Below are 22,849 nucleotides of genomic sequence, written 5' to 3' on the forward strand. Positions count from 1 at the left end.
TAAAAATACTCATGCTGGGTCCCATCCACAGAAATTCTGACTTCGTGGATTTAGGTAAAATTCTGGTCATCAGGAATTTTTATTCTCCTCCGGGTGCCTCCAATATACTACAAAGTTTGAGGCCTTCTGCTAAGCCAGCCTCATAATTCACATTCATTAACACACTTGCTGCCCTGCGTGGTTCATCTGGGCTGCTAGCCTACTTAACCTTGGCTGGCCCTCTCCCCTCCCAAGCACAGGGCCAAATGGGGTGTGCGGACACCAGATCACTGTCTCATAAAAATCTCCTGCCCCTCCAACAGGCGGAGGTCTGGACCTGGTGCAGTCGGGAGCCTTCAGGGGAGGGGGGTCCACTCTGCCAGCTGGCAACATCACAAAACACTGTGTTCAGGCCTGAGTTTCCAGTTCTGCAAAAAGATTTGGGAGTGGGAATTAAAAGTCAACACTGACAGGGTGGTTTCCACAGGCCCAGGACAGTGAAGGGAAAGGCTGCTTGCTGAGAAGAAGCCCTGAAATCAAGATTTCACTGATTTCCAGTGAGGCTAGGGATAGAGAGGGAGAGAAAAGGACTCAGGTCCATGTTGGCACAGTTCCGGCCCAGGCAGGACAAGGAGGCCCCTGGGAGGTTTTAGAAAACACTATTGTCTGAACTCAGTCTGGAAAAATGAGGTGCAACTTTTTGGATTTGAGTCGTTTGAATCCCCAGGTTTTAAGCCTCCAGGGTTTCCACTCCACTGCTGGGGTGGAGAAATGCTGGCCTGTTAGGATACATTCCGGACTGCTGAGCAATGCATCTTCCTGGGGAGCGTTTGATAGGCCCCTGTGGGATCCCCAAGGCAATACTAATCTGGAGAAACAGATACCCTCTTTGAGGGAGGTGGCATTGAGACAGGGTATCACTGGGTTGCCTAGCTGTCCTGAAACTCGCTCTGTAGACCACGATGACCTCAAACTCACAGAGATTCACCTGCCTCTGCTTCCCAAGTGCTGGGATGAAACACCATCCTGCTCACAGACACCCTCTCCCACCACTAAGTAGGATACAGAGTGCTTTGTTTGACCTTTTGGGAAAAGTAACCTGGTAGTACACACACACACACACACACACACACACACACACACACACACACACACACACAAAACCTTCCAGGCTCCCTTCTGACAGAAGCACACAAATTACTGTTGGGTTATTCACAAGGGGCCCAATAAAACCAGAAACAAAATATTCATAAATATGGAAATGACTAAAGAGTGTTTACTGTGGGGTACTGCACAGACTTGGTGATAGTGTTTAAGAGAGCAGCTTTTGACCTGATGAGAAGTCCATGATGAACTGGAACAAACTAGCTATGGTCAAGGTCTCCTTATTCCCAACAGCTAATGCCATGGTCCCTAGCCCACACCAAGCCCTGTGGTTTAGTGTGCCGCTGTCTTACGCAGGCAGTTACCATGCACCACAGCCATAACTTTCACAAGGGGGGGTACATCAGCAAAACCAGTGGGTATCCATGTGTTTCACACTTGCACAAGATTTGTTTTTACAGTATATCTTGGTAACATCAAATGTTTCTTTCTCCTTTTGCTCATTGAGAACTCTTACCTTTCAGTTAAAGGGAGAACTTAAAGGCTTTGGCATATTCCAATTGTTAAGTGTAGTTACCCTTGCACTTTCTGTCATGATTAAATAAAATAACCGTCACATAGCATGGCTCTGCGGCACAAAAACAGCAGGCCTGACAACTGAGATCTGCTTGCTAAGTGACTCAAGGGCAGGCAGTATGTGCAATGTGGATATCCTGGACAAAATGTGAATCACGTCCCAACAGGAAGAGCTCATCATACTACTTAGAACAGTGTGCAGCTTATTATCTATGAGTCATTTATTTAAGGAATTTTCCATTTAATATCTTTCAACTAATGTTAACACTGGGTAATAAAAACTGCTGAAAGTAAAACTTCAGATGAGGAGGAATAGCTGTATATAAACCCATTTTTTTCCTTCATTGGGGAAAGAAGCAAAACCTTCCAGTCCTGTGTGTGTGTGTGTGTGCATGTGTGTGTGTGCATGTGTGTGTGTTCACATATTTGCTGTTTGTGAGTACATGGAAGTATGAATGATGAATATGGACTAAGATGTTTGGCATCAATTATGTCATAGTCATAGCATGATCCTTCTAACAGTCACCAGTCACTGTCTTCATCAGTGCGTTGATGACTACTCCAAGAGACTAGCAAGATACAGCCTGCTGATTCCTCATGGGAGGCAGTGCCGAGGGCCTCTCCTGATATCTCCTTCACTCTCTTCCTCACCTCCCAGCCAACTGTATGGAATTGTGGCCTAATTGCCTGTGGCCTCGGGATCTCTGGAGGAGCTAAGCAGACATAGCATAGAAGGTAAACTACAGAGGAGTCCACCTAAGCAGCTGTGGGGAAGTCATCATCCAGGCTAATGTGAGACTGTTCAGTAGTTCGGGGGCCTTGGCGTCACTTGCCCTCATTCATGCTCTGTCAGTAATTCATTGGCTCCCCCGTTAATTCATTGGCTCCCCAAATTGGGCTTTAGTAGACTTTGTTGTTAGTACCCTCTGAGGAAGACACAGATCTTTGATTTTTGTCTCTCAAGGAAAAGAGTTTCCCGAATTGAGTTGGAACGGGAGCTTGTTAGTATTTCTCCGTGTTAACTTTTATGGTATTTGTGGTGGAAACAGGGCAGAGCACTTTTATAATTCAAGCAGTTAATAAAAGCGTAAGAGCACGTTCTGGGCCAAGACCACCTGGACTCTGTCTTGGCTTTGCATGTAATCAGCAATGTCACTTAACCTCTTTTCTGCTCCCTCTCCTCTTGAGTGAAGAGGAGCCCACACTGACATCGGAACTGTCTCCTATTAGACAATCTAACTACACATCGCAGACGATGCCTGCAGACCAGAGAGCAGATCGGGTAACTTAGTGAATGCCACCATAAGAAAAGCTTTTCTTGAACCACTGTGGCTGGCGACCACTTGTCTCACTCGCCCCCCCCCCCAGTTCACATGCTGGAGACACTGCCCCTAACGTGGTGGTGTTAGAAGGTCGGTCTTGGAGAAATGATTAGGATTAACGATGACCGGACAAAGAGATGAATATTGATCTACAGCCAGCGTGCCTTCCCCACAATGAAGACACACCAAGATGACAGCTTCCTGTGGGCCATGAAGACGACTCTCATCAGGCTCTCAATCTACTGATCCCCTACTCCTGGACTCCCCACACCCAGAACTGTGAAGGAAAACACACCCAGGCTGTCGTGTCTTATTATAGCAGAACACATAGGCCAGGACAGCCAGTATGGACTCATCCTCCACATCCCGGGGACGTCACTTCCTCCAGCAAAGGAAACAACCTGTGCATCCTCTGTGCTCTAGGCAGAAAGCACCAAGGTCACGCTGGCCTCCCCGAAGCCGGTGCTTGTAACTTCTCTTGGCACCACCTAGAGAGGACCATAAGTGGTCTGTCATCCCTATTATCTCTTTCAGCCCCAGAACGGCTCAAGCTGGCTTTCTACCGAGTGACAACTTCTGGCAAGGAATACACCTCGATCTCCTGGGAAGGAATGTTCTACAAACAAATATAGGGTAATTACACAACCGCAGCCCTACTCAGCAATCTGCACATCTATAGGATGTGAGCGTCATTTATATAGATTTGATTCTGACCCGTATCTTTTGGGGAGACAGGAGTGAGAGCTAATTAGGATGATAAATGATCCATGCCCTGCATGATGTGCACTAAATTAATAGGCTTTGGTGGTAGATCTGAATGCTGTTTCCCATGGGAAGTATAGCTTCCTGGAGGGATGGGGACAGGTCCCTGTGAAGTGCCTCCTTTTCATCACAAGCTTTGCTCACAATAAGCTGGCTTTTCATTCAGACAAACACAGGACCACTTCTTCTTTTTCCAAATTTCCCACGATGAGGGGGGAAACGCCAGAAAAGCAAAGTCCGGGGTCTCGCTGTTCACCCTATCAGCTAGTCACCAATGGTTTTCTCTCTCGCTGAGGGCTGGCTGTCTTCATAACGTCTCTTCCCTGACATGTGCTGAGGATTCACTACCCTTCCCACACTCATGGTGAGGTCCTAGCTCCTGGGGCCATGGAATGTGGCAAACATTTGGAGACAGGGTTTTTAAAGAGGCAATTAAAGTTATGACGATACTAGCACGGGCCTTAGCCCAGCATGACTGTAATCTTTATGAGAAGGTGTTTTAGGACACAGAGCACACAAAAGAGAGGCCATGACAGGACACAGGAGGTGGAGAGCCATCTTCAGGCCCAGGAAAGGGCCCTCGGAGGCACCAGCTTTCAGTTTCCCTGACCTCATGCTTATTGGCTCCAGTACTGAGACAATAAATGTCTAATATTTCATGGTAACCCTGGCTGACTACACTAATTCCTGAGGGAGCAGTTAAGGGTCATGGCACCCTCTGAAGGCTTTCTCCCAAGATACTAATTTCCCAACAGTCCTTTAGACCTAAAAAGGTTCCTCGGTTCAAAAATCCCATAACCTATCTTGTTTTTGTTATGTTTTGTTTTGCTTTCGTTTCGTTTCGTTTCGTTTGGTTTTTTCGATACAGGGTTTCTCTGTATAGCTTTGGAGCCTATCCTGGCACTCACTCTATAGACCAGGCTGGCCTCGAACTCACAGAGATCCACCTGCCTCTGCCTCCCAAGTGCTGTGACTAAAGGTGTGAGCCACCAACTCCCAGCCTCATAACCTAATTTTGACTTTTAGGGCAGGGATCAATTGAGGGGAATGGTCACACAGGGGGGAAATATGGACACCCAGGCCAGTGGCCAGTGGTGTAGCCCATGGACACAGGAAGGAAAAGGGCATGCTTTGCAGCATTGAAGGTGTGGAAGTGTCTCCAAAATGTAGCATGAAGTCTTTAATCTGCGCGTGCAATCAGGCCTGCTGAGAAGGGTAGAGGTTTGGGAGGCAGTGGCAGATCTGAACCGAGATCCAGGGATGAGTCACCACAGAACCCAGAGGAGCCCATGAGCCCCGTGAGCCTCAGGTCTCAGCCTCCACCTCACACAGCAAAGGGGAAGGAGACGCTCTCCAGCAGGTCTGGTATTGTTAGCACCGAGCTTGTCTCTCTGTGTCACTCGGTCATCAGTCAGTCTAACTGGCCACGCGCTGTACCACGCAGCAGACACCGTACATCTATTTTTTCACTGGCTGTGATAGTTAGTTTTGAGTTTCCTCTTGATTGGGCTGAAAGATACCAAAAGGAGCAGTAAAGCGCACAGCTGGTCTGTCTACAAGCGCAATTCCAGAAGCCAGCGTGTCATGAGGACTGTCCGCTAATCAGCCATACTACTGACCAGTTCATAATGACAGGAGACTGTCCTAGTGGTCGGGCTGCAGAAAGTAAGGTTGGTTGGAGAAACATTAGGGGCATGTCCTTGGAGGTTAGGATTCCCAGGAGAAGAGCTGCTTTACCACATCCTCCCTGCCACGCTGGTCTGAAGCTTCTGGAACCACGAACAAAACGAGTCTTTCCTATGTAGTTTCTGTCGGGTGTTTGGCCACAACGTGACGTCTAACTACAACACTGACCTTACGGGCTGCTGCTGAAAACTTTACACCTTCTGACCACCTTCCACACCAAGGCCTGGAATATCTATGTTCGAAATCCTTTATCAGCAACTGAAAACAGCTTGATGTCCCTTATTCTTGGTATTCTGTTAGCAGCTGGCATGGCCACTATGGAAACCCCATGGAGTACTGCAATGGCCGGCATTAAAGGGCTCTGCAGATGCCTTCTCATCATGCATCCCACTGAGAGGACTGGAACTGTGTGTCCCCGTAGCAGGAGCCTTCCCGACAGGCTCCTTTATCTGGTTCCCACCAGGACACTGTGGTGCTGGCGCTAGCTTCCGCTGGTGGGCTGAATCGTAAAGGCAGAGATATCGTTGCTAAAAGGCTATCCCAGTGAGGCTGTTCCTGCTGTGTGTTCCCTGCCTACCTCCCTCTGCTGTCATTGCTGCGCGCTGTCCTTAATTCCGTCATTGCTGCCTCTGCTGTCATTGCTGCGCGCTGTCCGTAATTCCGTCATTGCTTTGACCACTTGGCAGATACAGAAAGGAGGCCGTGTGAGTTTCCTGTCCCCGCATGATAATGGCATTTTGCATTTGTATTTCACATTCAACTTGTGCGGGGCATTTTCCTAGTCTATTGCAGAGTCTTATCCCAATGAAACAAAACTTGGCATGTTGTGTAATTGTCTGTGCCATAGAGACAGCTTAGGGATGAGAGCCAGTGAAACTGGGAGCTGGAGGAGGACCAAGATTCCAAATTGCTTCAAGAATCCCAAGCCCCATAGAAGTTGCAAAGGGAGTCAGCATGGCAGCTTGGAGATGTGGCTTCCCCATAGGGAGGAGACACATCTGGAACAAGCCAACCAGCTTCCTCAAGCCCTTGGGAATCTCCATCTGCAGCCCAGGGCTCTGTGTTGCTCCTGCCTGGGTACAAATGCTGCTGGGCTTACCTTGAGGGAGAGGGGGCAATGCCGCTGAGAATAGGAGGCCATTAGATTTGGTTACACTGGCCCACTTTGTGACCTAGAAACAGCTCATAAATGTCTCCTGCTCCTTCAGCAATTTGGAAAAGGGCTGGAGTGAGAGCCTAAAAGGGGGAGCCACATCAGGAGTTGAAATGCAGAATTTTTACCTCTGGCCACATTTTGGAAAAGGAAACATCTACAAAGAAAGTTTATACCCCCAAAAAAACAAAAAAAAAAAAAAACAAGTTGTCCAGGGACTGCTTGAGATGAGTCACCCTGTGGGACAGCCATCACTTTGGAAGTTAGGAGCCCAATGCCTCCAATCTTCTTGGGCACCCGTTGGCAAATTATTGCTTTTATTCTAGTGCCATTTAGAAAATTGTGGCTCTCTAAATCACACTCTGGGCACACAGAGAGAAGAAATGCCTCCCCACCTGCGTTGCCAAAGTGTGGCTTCCCTCCCAGTTCCGGGGCTCACAGCCTGACTGCCCATTAGCATCACCCAGGGAGCTGCTAACAACCCAAGGCCTAAGCTGGGCTCCAGACCAACTAACCCAGAAACCATGGGGTAGGACCAGGCAGCCTGTTTTTTAAACTTCCTGGTCGATTTGAGTGCATAGGCGAGATTGGAAGCCAGAGTGCTAGTGCTTCCATCACAATGCTCACCCACTGGGCAGTGAGAGCCACTCTCCTACCAAAGCATGTCTAACCAGCCCCAGGACTCTTTCGACTCCTCCACATGTGAGCTTTTTGCCTCATGAATTATGGAAATCATCATCCAGGGCAGTAAATGGTAGCTGCTCTCAGGGCCACTAATCCATTCACCAATCCATTCACTAATCCACTTAACTAATTAACTCAAGAACATAAGTGTGCAAAATACATGTGCAAGGCACCACAATATAAGGTTTTGTGTAATGGAAGCTTTCAGGGACTCTGGGAAGGGATGAAGAGAAAAAGTTACTCCCTCTCTCCTTCCCTCCCTCCCTCTCTCTGTCTCTCTCTCTCTCTGTCTCTCTCTCTCTCACACACACACACACACACACACACACACACACACACACACACACACACTTGTGAGACCCCACATGCATGTATTGACCTCAATACCCAATTCAGGACCACAAACTGAGCAGGCTCTGAATGGATTACAAGCGGATGGATAAATCGGGCCTGGAGCTCACTGCTCCATCACGACCATCACTGGGCCTTCTTGGCTCCCTCCCTCCTCCTCCCACCAGGCCCAGATTCCATCGGGTACCATCCAACTTCACTCAGCCCGTGGCACTTCCTCTCACCCCACCCACGGCCCTTGAAGCTGCTCATCAGCAGCTGCGGGGAGAAGACGCCACCCAGAGACTGTGGTCAGAAGCTGTCTCCCAATACCCACTCCCCATTTCTGCCGAGAACAGTCTCCCCAAATAAAGACAATGTGGCCTTTGCATAAAACCTGGCCAGTGAGTCAGGGAGAAGCAGAGTGCTAACTTGTGAGTTGTGTCCGGCAAGGAAATGGCCCTTCTTCCCTTCGTCCCGCTGCTTGAACAAGGTCATGGAGTGAACCCTCCTCAGCCACATGGGCAAGAAAACACTGTCGCAGAACCCGGGAGATGGGAGGAATCCGAGTCTCTAGATAACTCTTAGGAGGCAGAGGACTCTGTGGGCCGGGATGGGTTCCCTTCAGAATGAGTTCCACTGTGTCCCAGCCCCAGTGATACTGGATCCCTTAGAGCCAACCCATGTCCCCACACCCCACATGTCCTGCAATAAATATCTGGAGTTCTTTTTCACACTAATGAAAACGGTAAGAAATTACAAAAATCCAAATTATTTCTAGCAGACTGAGTGATCTAGCGACTCTCATAGCACTAAAAGCAGGTGTCTGCAGATCTTCAGGCTGTGGGGACCTATTTCCTCAAGAAGGTGGCACACTGGCCAGCTGACGCCTTCCCAACTGCGGCACTTGATTGGGCACCATTATCTTCGCTGGTCCCCAGAGCCTGGAACCAGGGTAGAGGTAGGAAGTACTCTAAAGGTTTGGAAAATTACAGATCCCACGGACAGACTTGTGAAGCAGCAGGGTGTGGGGAAGAGCAGGGACTCTGGAGGCAAATGTGCCAGCCAGGTGGCTTCTGTGAGCTGAGATTAAGCCAACTAATCAGCCACTCTGAAGATTCAGCACAGGCTAAAGCCCTTCAGCAAACCTAGTGGACCTGACTTGCCAAGATTAGGGAGAGTGCTAGGACTTTCCATGGAAGCCTGGTGTGTGTGTATGTGTGTGTGCATGAACACGCATATATGAAGAGAGACAGGAAGAGAAAGGGTTGGTTTTACAGAACTGGCTCACATGGTCATAGGTCTGGGATGTTTCAGGAGAACTGGATCACTGGTTTCAGTCCTCATGAACCGGTATAGAACACTCAGGACTGGATTAGTGACCTGGAGAGTGGGCTATTCTAAAGCAAGACTGTGTACTCTTCTCCACATGTCTGCTCTGCTCTTGGTTTTCACAGCCTCCAGAACCATAAGCTCAGACACTCGTGTTCTCTATAAAGTACCCGGTCTCTGGCGTTCTGTAACAGCAACAGAAAACAAACTAAGGCCAAACGTTATCAGCTTTTCCTAAGTTTTCCCATTTAAAGGTTAATCCCATGCAAAACCCAGACTCACAGAAATAACCAGAATCATGTCTGACCAAAGACTGCACTCCATGGCCTAGTCAAATTGATACACACAATCAACCATCTTGGGTGGAAAAGAAATCTCTCTGTCTAGCATGTATCCATATTGTTGTGAGGCATAGCCAGGGGTTGTGATCACTCTTAATAAGATGTCCTAAGGTCACTGACCCCAACCCCAGGCCTTGGGGGCTACTAGACTCCTTCCCCGCCTGAGGCCTGCAGTGTAGCCCCATCTCAAATCCAACTGTCTGTTGAGCCTTGGGTAAGGAAGACATTCTGTATACACAGTCAAGACAGAGCAGGCTTGGAAACACCCAACCCAGCTGGACCCAGGACCCCTCCTCATCCTGGACCTTTTCCCTGGAGTCAGCAGTGAGCCGCACCTGCCTGTTGGCTGTCTCTGGATTGCTGAGTCTCTCTCTCTCTTATCCTTCAGCTAGCCTCAGCCCACATTCCCCAGGTACCATTCTGGCGACTGCCTATGAATGACTGGCGCATCCTCCCTCCGTCCTAACCACTGGGTATTCCTGCTATGCTCCTCTACTCTGGGTACGCAGGGGCCTCTGAAAGGAATGCAGACAGCAGAACCCTCTCAAGACCTACTGGGTTAGAACTTTCTGGATGCAGTCCATCCAGAAAGGTGAGTGTCAAGTATCTCCGCAGGGGACTTCAGCCCCACTAACAAACAGAGACAACAGACTGGCATTTGCTACTTCCAGACACTATGCCAGCATGTGATTCCCACACAACAGCACCAAGCGCTCACTGGAGAACACTGACCCTTTGCCCTGTGACTTTGTCCCTCCCACTCTGTCCCTGATTTGGTTCCACGATGAGTTCCAGGAACTAGAATGCTAGTGGGTTTTAGACCTAAGCTTTGAAAAACCACTCAGGCATTGCCGCTTCCACCCGACACCACGAGGATGAACCCTGGCATGTGTAAGATAAGATGTAGAGCCAACCGTTCTAGGGGTGACCAATGATGAGAAGCCAAGGGCCTGTGGGCTGCCAGAGATGTAAAGAAGCCTCAGGAAGACAAAAATGCTCCCTCCGTGCCATGTCCCACCAAGACCACAGAGTGCAGCATATGTCCTGTGGATTCAAGAGGAATGTAAATGGCGGCTACAGTGTACTGGCTTGGTTCTTTATTATGATGGCCATAGAAAACTGATTTGTGTCGGGCAGCTGCCTAGTGTCAGTCCACTGAAAAGCCAGTGACAACGTGTTTGTCATGGCTATGACTATCGGACCCTTGTGTGGCCCTGCAGCTCTCTGGAGGAGTGAGGTAGGGACAGGCCCAATCCTTTTGCCTCCAGCTTCTGGCTCACAGACCTCATGACAGCACTATTTACATGGTGAGTAAAATGTTCCATCTCTCCCTCTGACTCAACAAGGAGTTTGCCACAGAGTCCCTGAAAATAAATTATTCATGAGACATGGTATCAGCACCACTTGCAAGTTTTGTTCCAGGATATTTTTACTTTTCTTCAAGTGTTCCCTTCAGGGCGAACTATCCCACCACGAAGTTAAGTGGTATTAGGCAGGATCCCCCAGGCCTGTGTGGCTCTCTGGATTCGTGTCTTCTCCCTAAAACAGATGAGCTGTACTACTGCAGAGGCAGCCTTTAGGGGTTACATTGTGAAGCAAACTAATGACTTGCCCCACAGTGTAGAGATTCAAACTACGGGTTGTTCCAATGGACCTGCCTTCCAACATCACTTAGGGACTATGAGACCCACAGGTTTCAACTTCTCTCTGTCCAGCAGGGCCAATAGCACCTACTTCATGTACTTCACAGACTCGATCTGGGGATTTGATGAGCTAATACCTTTAAAGACAGAGTAACTACTGCCTTTGTTCCACCTTAGAAGTCCCCAAGCCATGGGTATTTCTGGTCTAGAAATCTTATCTACATGGCAGATGGCCTCTCTGAGACATTCCACACAATGGCTTCTGAGTTTATGTGTCCCTGTGCACTGCATTATGTCCTACGATTAAAATATCTCATCCCCACCCTACCGCACCCTGGGCCCAGCAGCTAAAGCAGGTCCTGAAGCAGAGAGAGCCCGTGACAGGGAGGAGGGTACATCCTCACCACCCGCCCTACTAGCCAGTGCCCAGCAGGTATTCCGCACCGAAACAATGGGATCTTTCTTGAGCTTCTGGCAGGTAAGTGCACGGAGTATTTAGTCACCGTCTTTAGTTAGAGAAATTGGACAGACTATGGACTCATCTATCTGAAAATTCATGGAGTCGAAATGGAGTGAACTCTGGCACAGAAAAGTGCCACTTTCAAAAGAAAGATACAAAAAAGAAATCCGGGACGGTGAGATTGCTCAGAGGGTAAAGAACTTGTCACACAAAACTGATGTGCTGAGAGCAACTCCCAGAAAACCTGGAAGGAAAGGACGACTCCAAAGCCGCCCTCTGACTCCCACATGTGTGCTATAGCACCCACATACACACCATACACAAACAACAATAATAAAGCAATTAAAGATTCCCCTATTACGAAGGACACACACATATGGTGTTCACTGGCCAGTGTTGTCATGTGGATCTTCACTATCCCCCAGGGGCCTGTCTGTCCCCTGAGTGATGCTATTGGAGGGGTGGGGCTCATAAGAGATAAAGCCTATGGGAGGCGCTTAGGTCACTGTGGATGCTTCCTCAAAGAGAACTGAGGGACCCCAGCCCCTTCTTCTTCCTCTTGGTGTTGTAGTTCATGAGGTGAGCAGTTCTCCCAGCCATGCTGTGCCAACCATGCTGCCAAGGTTATCTGAGGCCCCTGACTACTCCAGGAAGTGTGAGTCAAAATAACCATCACCTCCCCAGGCGTGAACTGCCTCAGGTATTCATCACAGTGACAGAAGGCTGACTAATAATTGACATAATCGTACTATATAAAACATCATTCTAAAATTCAGTGTCTTAAAACAAGAGTAATTTGCATTTGTTTGTGAATCTGATAGGGAGGTAGGCCTATGGGATCCAGAGGGCTTGGCTCTGAGCCATAGACGGCTGGCTTAGATGACTTCCTCTGTACCGCATTCTCCTCACACCGCTGGGCTGGGCGGCGTCAAACTTACAGAGAGAGAGGGTATCTCCCAGTGGTTCTCAAAGCCTCAACACATAAAAACATCTAGCCAGATCCCCGTGGGCAAGTCTGATCCTGTGGAAAAGCCCTTCTTCAACAGAGAGAAGATACACGCCATTGCAGCAGGAAGAATTACAGTCATGCACACAGGTAGAGCCCACTGCAGGGACACGTGGCCTGCCCATGTGGCAACACAGGACACAGGGCTCAGAAGAGAACCATTTTGTTTGAATGCTCTGCTATCTGATTCTTGGAATTCTCCATTTTTATTTATTTATTTTTGACACTAAGGCTCATATTGTCTTTTCACTGGACCCTGAAAACCACGAAGCCAGCCCTGTACAGTGTATAAATGTTTGTGTACCCATGTGTGTGGCAAATTGAGGCTACCGGGCTTCTCATTTAACAAAAGTGGCTTATGCTGGGAAAGTGGAGTTTCTGCAGCAGATTCAACTGGTATTCTCAGCTTTATTGCATACCTGGGCTCCTCCCTGGCACCATCCCGGAAGCTTGGGCCAGGGAGCATGTGGGAGTTCCTGTAGTCCTACTGCCTCTGTGATTGATCCAGTGTTGAACCCAGAGCACCTGCCCTTTCTAATCATCCCACTGAAATCACCTCCACCATCTCCACAAACCCCAGCCACTCCTCCCATCTCAATGAGAATTCTCAAGAGGAGACTGGAAGTTGTCGGCACACAGGGCTGATTCCATCCACCAACACCAGAAAACCTGATGTGGAACCAGATATACCCTTAGAGAAACTAGGTCTTCAAGAAGGATTCCACAGTTGTTAAGCAATAGTGATGTCCTAAACTAAGCAGCCAAGTCCCTTACATTGGGCAAGATCAACCAAGCTTACAATCATTGCGGCCCTAGCTCTTCTAATAACCAAATAGCCCCAGAACTACCAAATCTGAGACCTGAGGATTGCTGCCAATAAAGCAAGCCCCTCTTTATTCTCACCCTAACTCTTTAGTTCCCACATAAGACCCTCCCTGAGACCACTCTGAACCACAGATATAGCAGGCCACCCCTCCCCAGTCTGCCCACCATGAGAAGCCTGTGTGCCTGGGAGCAGCCACCAAACCTTCTATGATGTGTCTCCCAAACAGAGTGTATGTACAACAGCCCACAGAGCCTACTTACTACACACTGGGAGCTGCACAAGGAGCCACAGAACATGAATCATAGGCACAAGTCGACACCAGCACCCTGCACTTCAGACAATTACCCGAAGAACACATTTTCTGATAATTATAGAGCTAAAAATGGATCCACTTTGCAACCCTTCCCTTTCTCCCAACAAGGCTGAGGAGGTGGCCCAGCAGCAATCAGCTGTGGAGACGCATCCATTCTGGGCTGTTTGGGAGGCTGGCTCCAAGAATTTCTTGGAAGGTACAATTCCCAGAAGGTGGTGATGCTAACTAGATCCATAAGGCCTTCAGGCTAGCCCTAACCTGGGCTTGTAGCTTGGGAACCTGAACATAGCCCATTTGAAACATGAGCAACAGGAGGGAGAGGCCCAGGCTATGCCAATTTTGTTCACAACCCTGTCTCCAAAATATCAAATGGTACTTACCTAAGATGATGGGAAGATGTCACCAGCCAAAGCATCATGTCAACCTGTGTGCCCATGGAAATGCCATAAAGGATTTTAGAAGGAGGGAGGGGCAGGTCACTAAAATGACAATTAGTAAGTGTTAAGTACATGTGAACTGCATGTGTGTGTTATCTACTTTAATTCTCAGGATAACGCCATAAGGATGAATTGTTATTGTTCTCTCACTTAAGAGTTGTCCTGATGTCTGGGGATGTAGCTCAATGGTAGAGCACTCGCCTTGCACGCATGAGGTACGGTGTTCAATGCCCAGTGTTATCCTCCTGACAAAAGAGGGTCATTCTGAGCCATACCCCACAGGTCACACAAATGCTAAAGGTAGGGGCAGGATTGGAAGGTGGATGTTTGCACACTTCACAATTGTGGTAGTTTGAATAGAAATCTCCCTGCCCTGTAGGCTCATATATTGGAAGATCAGTCACTATGGAGTGGCAGTATCTGAAAGGATTAGGAGGATTGGAAGGTGTGCTCTTGTTAGAGGAAGTGTTACTTGGAGATGGGCTTTGGCGCTATCTTTCTCTCCCCCTCCCTCCCTCCCTCTCTCTCTCTCTCTCTCTCTCTGTCTCTGTCTCTGTGTCCCCCCCCCCCCGCTACAGATAAGGATGTAGCTCTCAGCTACTGCTCCAGCATCTGCCTGCACGCCTCCATGCTCCCTGCCATGACGATAATGGACTAAACCCCTGAAACTGTAAGCTAGACCCCAATAATTAAATGCTTTCTTTCATACGAGTTGCCTTGGCCATGGTGTCTCTTCACAGCAACAGAACAGTGACTAAGACAACCGCCGTCCTTTAATCCTAAAGAAACCAAATTGGCTGGGAGCAGACCTTGGGGCATGGAGCCAAACAATGACTGCAGAGAAGGCAGGAAATATGAACACAGGAAACGAATAGGACCAGAGAAGTTGAGAGTTAAAAGTCTTCTGAGTCGAAAATCAGTTAGCTTTTATTTTAAAACACAGGCAATCTGGGCATGGTGGCACACACCTGTAATCCCAGCACGAGCAATGTGGAGACAGGAGGATGAAGAGTTCAAGGCCAGCCTTTGCTACAGCATGAGTTCAAGACCAGCCTAAGCTACATGAGACTCTGTGGCACAAATACACACACACACACACACACACACACACACACACACACACACCACCAGCTAAGATATAGATAGATAGATAGATAGATAGATAGATAGATAGATAGATAGATAGATAGGAAGGAAGGTAGGTAGGTAGATAAATAGATAGATTGATAGATAGATGGATAGATAGGAAGGTAGGTAGATAGATAGATAGATAGATAGATAGATAGATAGATAGATAGATAGATAGATGATATATATATGTAGGTAGGTAGGTAGGTAGATGCCATCTCTAAGGGGCAGTACATGGTAGATACTTGGTACTGACCTGGCACCCCCAAAATGAGGACTATGGCAGTACTCCTAACAAGAGGGACCAAAATAGCCATATTTATTCACTTAACACAAGTGAGCATCTTCAATAGTCTGTGTGCTGCTTTTCATTCGCTGTCACCATATCTGATGGTCAACTTGACACCACACCATTCTAGCAGCAGAGACAGACCTCTTGCATAGTTTACTCACGCACACCTGTGGTAAGAGCCTATATAGTTATCAGATTAAGCTAAAGGAGATGTAAACTATAGCAAGTTCCCAATGGCCAGGAGCAACTTGAAGTTACACCCAGAATGAAACTGAGTTCCACTGACATCAATGAAAACTGTCTCGGGTACCCAGGGCAGGTAGACACAACCGGCAAGGAAAGCCAGGCTTCTGGAAAGAGCTTGGAGCAGAAGGGAGACTCCTGAGAGGAGTAAAGTGATGGGCACTGAACTGGCATCCGCCTTGTGAGTCCCACTATGCAGGCCACTCCACGAAGCCAGAGAAGCAGAAGGCTGCAGGGGGTGACGTCACATACCTCCTGTGCCGGAGTTCCTCAGTGCCTATCTTAGACTGTCTTCCCTGGTGTTGCTCACCGCAGTGAGCAGCAATTATGTCTAACCAGCACTGGAGGCAGCAGCCAGAAAGGAAAGAGTAAGGAAAAGGCACTTGGAATACAGTATTTCCTGAGTAAACTCCTTCTGTCTACAGCTTAGAGAAGCAGATGCAGACCACATGCAGATTTGAACGTCAAAGCTAACTCCTGGAGAGTTTACTTCACATCCTCACTCCGACCTTGGGAAAGCCTAGGGCACAAGCCCGTAGGCAGCAGGACCTTGGTGAGGCAACAGCTGGCCAGTCTGCAATCCAGCAACAGAAGGCTGGGTGAGGCAAGGGGCATGAAAATGGGTGATCACCTGCCGGAGAACACTGGGTGATGCACTCAGGATGGGAGGGTGGAAACTTGGGGTCTGAGGGACGACAGTTTGATTTTTGTCTTCCCAGGGGTTGTGTCACTTAGGCACTATCCTAAGGAACAAAGAAGAGAATGTGGGATTGGTGACCGGGGAGGGTTACTGGTGTCTGCGACATTATCTAGGAAATAATTTGCACATTTTTAATGCAAATTGTATGCTATTTTCTTAATCATCCTTTATTCCTTGGATCACTAGTATTATCAAGTGCATGCTCTCATCTGAGCATCCCTGCTGAGACAAACAAAATGCAAAATTCTAAGATACAGGGTTTCTTAGAGAACATTAAAGGGCAACTTACTAGCTGAGAAATGGCGGCCTTCTAGATTAGACTCCCTCCAACGAAATACAGAAAAGAACTTTAGAACTTTGTAAAAAACTCTTTCCCTTGTGTCAGTGCTTGGTTTTACAAAAGACTGTATCTGGGCAGATAATGGCTTTCCTGTGGCCAGTGCCCCCCATTCTGTACTTAGGTCAGTGATGGCCATAGGCTCAAGGCCATGGGCCTTGCTTATGTTACCCGTGAGTGCCTCTTCTCTAAGCTTTGCTGACTGGAGAAAGGTAGTGTCTGACAGACAATGCCTAACGCCCAGCCTGGGTGGCACACATGCTTCCAAAAGGAGCTTGGGGCAGCTGTGGTCTACTGCCCCCCTTGACAGCATTTTCCAATCCCAGCCCTCCAGCATACCCAGCAATCCTGCTGAAAGGTCAAACTGCAAAGCTGAGTGACAGGTTCGAACCTCAAGGCACCCAGTTAAAAACTTCCTTAGATCAGGACGTGCCATTAAAATCCTGAGCCCAGCATGGACAGGATCAAAGACTGGGAGGTGGCAGGACCTGTAAATTCCAACCGTCATCATACGGCAAAGGGACGCCCTACAACTCCAATCAGAGAGCCCCGGGACACAGCCAGTGTCTTGTTGACACCTGACTGAAGGCCACCTCCTCTAATCTGTCCCTCTTGCCTCTGAAGAGTTCCAGAGAACTGAGGCCTCCTCCCACCTCATCCCCCTGCTGCCATTCACCTGAGGACCCCTTTCACTATGACCCTCCCTCCATCCACCTGGAGGAGCCCTCTGACCTTTCGCAGAAGGAAGCAGATGCGTTCGATGTTCCTCAGCCGCTCCCTCTGAGGATGTGCAGGAAAGAAAGGAAACAGGAGATTAAGGGTGGCTGAGAATGCGAGGCACACATAGTCTATCACAGCAGAGGAAGCGGAACCCACAGAGACACACCCTAGGCACAGGCACTGTCTCTTCCCGGCAGTCTGAACCTCATCAGACCCACTTGCTTTCTGAATGCCGGTATCCACAGCCTAGAAGGTGGCTTCAGATCTCCTGTAGCCAGAGTTACAACCTATGTGGGTGCTAGGAACCAAACTCAGGTCCTCTGTGAGAGCAGTAAGGAATGTTAACCACTTTCTTTCCAGCCCTTTAACAGAGCACACCTTAAAAAGCAAACACCAAAACAAACAAAACTTCTCAGAGAAACTGAGGAAGACACATGACATCAAGGCACATGTGCTTGCATACATGAGCGTGTACAGACTCCTGGCAAAAGCATGCATTCTTCTCTTCCCACCCAGCATTCATTTTCCTATAGTCAAAGCCTCCATGCATCCACAGCAGACGGTCTGGATGCAGAGTGGGCACCATACGCTCACTGCGTATCTCAGGCACAGGACACCTCGGTGTCTCTCCAAGAGCAGCAAGCTCGTATCCTCATTAGCGGAAGCTCGTATCCTCATCAGCGGAGACTCTTTGCTTTTTCTATGTGAGTGTGCTTGGAGGAAGCAAGCCCTCCCTGGACTCAGGCTACCAGTTGTGCGCTGGGCTCTGACTTTTCCAGAAGTCAAGTTCATCTGTCTCCAAGGACTGGCTCATTTCCAGGGAAAGGCGTCATAAGGCTGAACAGAGGGTGCTGCCCACAACAGACGTTAAATGCCCCCGGCTGGGTGCTGCCCACAGCAGACGTTAAATGTCCCCGGCTTCCTCTCTCTGCGATAACTGTCAAGACGTCTGAGCCACGCCGAACACAGCTGTGACACCTCTGTGCTTCATTACCGAAGCAATTTGGTTGCCGTAGACACAATGGTAATGAGTTCCTTGTGGATCTGGAGAGGACAGGTGGCCGGGACACTTCGGTTTCCCTAATTGAATCATAAATACGGAGATCTCTGTGCAGCCCATAAACCCAGAGGAAGGAGGCACATCAGGATGGATTACTGTCCACATCGCAGGGACACAAGCTACACACATGAGAGTGCATACAGATGCATACACAAGCTACACACATGAGCGTGCATACAGATGCATACACAAGCTACACACATGAGCGTGCATACAGATGCATACACAAGCTACACACATGAGCGTGCATACAGATGCATACACAAGAAGAGACACACATACTCCAGCAAGCCAGAGCCTTGCAGGAAAACACTGCCCCTCCCTGTGACAGAGACTTCCAGTGGGGGCTGATGATGGAGACGGAACCCTCCTGGCCCTGGAAGAGGTCCACCACTCCCACTAATACTTGAAGCTTTAAGGCATCTTAAACCTATGGGGCATGGGTTGGATGTCAGGGGTCAAAGGCTTCCCTAGCAATGCCCAAAGATCTGAGTTCCATGCCTACCATAAGAAAGGGGCAGGGGAACCAAGTGGATCTCACGCCCTCATTAAAAAAATGCATTGCCTCTGTGAGTTTGAGGCCAGCCCTCAGGAGGCAGAAGCAGGTGGATCTCAGTGAGTTCAAGACCAGCCTGCTCTACAAAATGAGTTCCAGGACAGCCAGGAGTCTGACACAGAGAAACCTTATCTTGAAACCCACCCCCAACCCCCAAAAAAGAAATGCATTGCACAGTCAGCAAGTTCTTGGGACCCAAGTTCCTCTAGGGCCAGAACTGTCAACCAGTGAGGCAAGCCTGTAAGTCTCAGAGCCTGAATGTTACTCTACTCTGGAGGCTCCAAGGAGGCCAGAGGCCTGAGGCAGTTAAATGAACTGGCCAGAGCACTTCATTCCCTGCTGGGAAATAATGTCATGACAACAGGGAAAATAATAACATGTCTATGCACTTGCCTAATTACAGCTTTGAGGATTTTTCAGCTTTGTTTTTAATCCCTCTTCCCCAGGGGCACCTCAAGCTCTGCTCTGTCCATGTCTGGGCTTCACAGGACTCAGCTCCTTAATTAATACGATAACTAATTAGAAATGTTGGGATGTAGTTCATTGATAAAGCCCTTGTCTGGTGCATGCAAAGGCTTGAGCTCCACCCAAGCACCGCAGGAAGAGAAAGGATGCCTTTATCCTGCAGTCCGTTTCTGTTTCTGGTGAGTAGTTCTGGACGCTACCTACTGAGTGCTGTTTCTGCACTATCCTTTTCCAGAAGCACCCCCTTCCCTTAGAGGGGAGGGGATATGCAAATCCTAACTTAATGTCTAAATTAAGGACTTGTCCTGATGAGACAAAAACAGACTCCACAAAAGTATCTCCAGGTTGTACCAGGTGCCTGCAACCTGGCATGGAACTGGCATGATGAAAACAAGGGGATGAACAAATTTTCCTTCTTATCCTGCTCGGGGATCTGTCGGAAAACTCCGGATACACTGGATGAGGGAGCAGCTCGGGCTCCTGAATTTCTTGCATTTGGAAATGAACACTCTTGGCTTCGAGCCACTCTGAGCACCTATGGGTACTGACGAGCAGGTGTGTGCTGTTGGTGCCAAACTCGGTGTCCAGAAAGATGTGAGCCCCAGGCAAAAACCATTCAGGCCTGGCAGAGTCAAGTTATCACAGGTGAAGGTAAGGCTGGTGGAGGAGAATAAAGCAGGTTTTTAAAACTACAACGTTTATGAAGCTTTCAAGTGGTTCTTAAGGGTACTTCGACTAACCCAGTTTGCTTTTTATAACTGACTTTGAAAGAGTTGGGCTCTACTTTATAGAATCAAAGACTGTTATGCCAAAGTGGGGCTTAGATATTATAAAGCCAAGTCTTTTCAAGAACTAACTTGAGTTGGTGGTCAGAAGACCTGACATCCAGAAACAGAAACAGAACCCAGAGCTCATCCACCAGACTGCACCAGATTCCTGGTGTGCAACAAGCTGACTCCAAGCCACAGGCACCAGAGATGAAAGCCCACCAGATACCGGGGCTGGACCTGGTACTGCATTCATCCATGTACCCTCCATGAGAAACCCAACGATTGCCCACCTACCACAGAGCAAGAGGTCCATACATAGCACTTGCACACCCTGCAGACATGCTGGTCAACACAGAGTCTTTTCTATGGTCAGAGATAAGGACCCAAAAATCACTGGCACCAGGTTTTGAGGACTCAGCACCACAGTGTAGCAGATCCCTCCACCCCCCACCCCCGGGGTCACAGGAACTGCCACACTTGACTGGCAATGTATTGATTGCAAGAGCTCAGCTGACCTCAGCAAGGAGGCTCTGTAACAACTGTCAGCAAGGAATAGAGGCAGGACCAGGACAACATGTTCTCCTTTATTCTCTTCTGTAAAACCTCCTCTGTCCTTCGTGAGCCCGGTGACTTGTGGGGACACTCCCTGCCCACCGCAGGCACCACTACTTACCGCATGGACAGGGTTGCACTGGTCTATGGGACTCTTGAAATCCGTCCTTAACTCGTCAAAGGCGATGATCTGAAAGAGAACACACAATCAGGATACTGTGCACACGCGGTCAGCCCCGCCCCCAGCTCCATGGGAGGAAAGGAAAGGCTGGAGACCACACAAAGCTGCCCAGGAGCTGACCACTGCCAAAATGGGCAGTGGCAATGGACACATGGGTTTGCTGTCTTCTGTCTGTGGTGCTTGCCTTGAAACTCCCCATGTAACATTTTTTAAATGTTTTCTATTCCATATGCAGCCTGTACAAAGATGTAGAAAAACTATTCTGATGGAGCAGAGTCTGGTAAAGGCATAAAAATGTAAAACTTCCATCCAGTGTTTCAGCACCTTCCCTGACAGACACTGCAGTTGACTCATTTATCTCTGTGTTTGTTTGTTTGGCAGAAATGCCCAAAGTAAAAAGAAGTCGGGGGAAAGACAGGGAAGCTAAGCTGTCACGATGAGAACCAATCCCATCTCTAAATGTCCAAAGGCTACATCAGCAGCCCCAAACAGGCCATGCCTATGACTGGAGGCTCCAGGGCTCATCCAGATATAGACTCCAAGCTCCCTAGGGAGCTATGGCTCCCCATTTGTCAGAAGGGAATAGGAAGGTGACTGTCTGCCACCATAGGATGAGGCATGTCCCAGCCACAGAAGGAACCAATGAGGGTAAAGGCTCTCAAGTCCTCATCCTAAATCCAGTGTCCTGTCTGTTATTGGGGGGGGGAGCTCAAGTGGCAGAACACAGAGGTGTTTGGTCCAGGGACTCTCCACTCTTGGCGGAGGCTTTGGTATTCTCAGCAAAGTCTCTTCCCGGCTACAGTTTGGATCTTGAATGCTATCTGAAGGCCCATGTGTTAAGGGGTTGGTACCCAGCCCATGGTACCCTTGGTTTGTTTTTTCGTTAAGTTCTTTGGTTGGTTGGTTGGGTGGGTGGGTGGTTTGGTTGGATGTGTTTTGTTTTGTTTTGTTTTTTGATACGGGGTCCATGTATCCTGGGCTGGCTTCCAACTTACTATATATGAGGATGATCTTCTGATCCCCCTGCCTCCACCTCCTAAATGCTGAGGTGACTTGGTGCACCCCCCACCCTTGATTCATGCAATGCTAGAGGTGTAACTCAGAACTCCAGGCTAAGCAAGCACTCTACCAACTGAGATACCTCCTAGTCCATTACTATATTGGGGAGAAAAACCTTAAGAATTGGGGCATAGCAGAGTTAAGACCTCTTAGTTTTATTAGGTTGTTTTTTGTTTTGTTTTCCTTCCTGACCACTTGGCAGTGCAGAGGTGAACAGGGCTCCTCTACCATGTGGTTCCCTTTCCAGGATGTTCTGCCTAATCACAGACCCAAAATCACAATGCAATAAACCATGAGCCGAAGCATTTGGTGACACCAGGAGTTAACCCAAAACTTTCTTCCTTATAAGTTGTTTATCTCAAGTATTTTGTCACAGTAAAGGAAAGATGACTATCACACCTACTTAGCATGAATGAACATACTCTCCACAAAGGCACATTTCAGGGAACCCTGAATATGTGGCAGAAATAATGAAGCGAGGAAGTCAGCTTAGCACCCCGAGAGCTCCTGACCCAGCCCCATGTGGCCACCGTTAAGATCCAAGTGAGGATGGTGACTTCACTCTGCAAAGCAGTGTATTTACAGCATCCATGTGTCCCCCTAACTTCAACATGGAGGAACATGCTAGCATAACTTGAGCTAAGAGGGCATTCCCACACTACCTCTGATGGACAGTTGGGTATCTAGCCGGGACTTCTCAGGGTGATCACTCTGCTGCTGGCTCCAGCAAGCTGAGCATTGTCTTCACTGGCCTGACCTATGATCTTCATAAAGTTTCCACCCACAGCCAAAGTCAGAGCAGTGAGCTGCAGCCTGCAGGCCAGGCCAGCCT

At 48.6% G+C, this 22,849-nt stretch overlaps 1 protein-coding gene across 1 annotated transcript in view; it reads right to left on the reverse strand.

The window, feature by feature from the left end:
* Positions 1-22,849, reverse strand: part of Cnih3 (cornichon family AMPA receptor auxiliary protein 3) — a 99,254-nt gene that overhangs the window by 34,322 nt on the left and 42,083 nt on the right. The window contains exons 2-3 of the mRNA XM_005078128.4: positions 20,899-20,967; positions 17,387-17,434 (exon numbers count right to left, since the gene is read on the reverse strand). Of these exons, the coding sequence (XP_005078185.1) occupies positions 17,387-17,434; positions 20,899-20,967 (117 nt within the window). The remainder of the gene's footprint in view (positions 1-17,386; positions 17,435-20,898; positions 20,968-22,849) is intronic.

Source organism: Mesocricetus auratus, unplaced genomic scaffold, assembly GCF_017639785.1.
Source record: "Mesocricetus auratus isolate SY011 unplaced genomic scaffold, BCM_Maur_2.0 Super-Scaffold_100676, whole genome shotgun sequence".
NCBI classification, from domain to species: domain Eukaryota; kingdom Metazoa; phylum Chordata; class Mammalia; order Rodentia; family Cricetidae; genus Mesocricetus; species Mesocricetus auratus.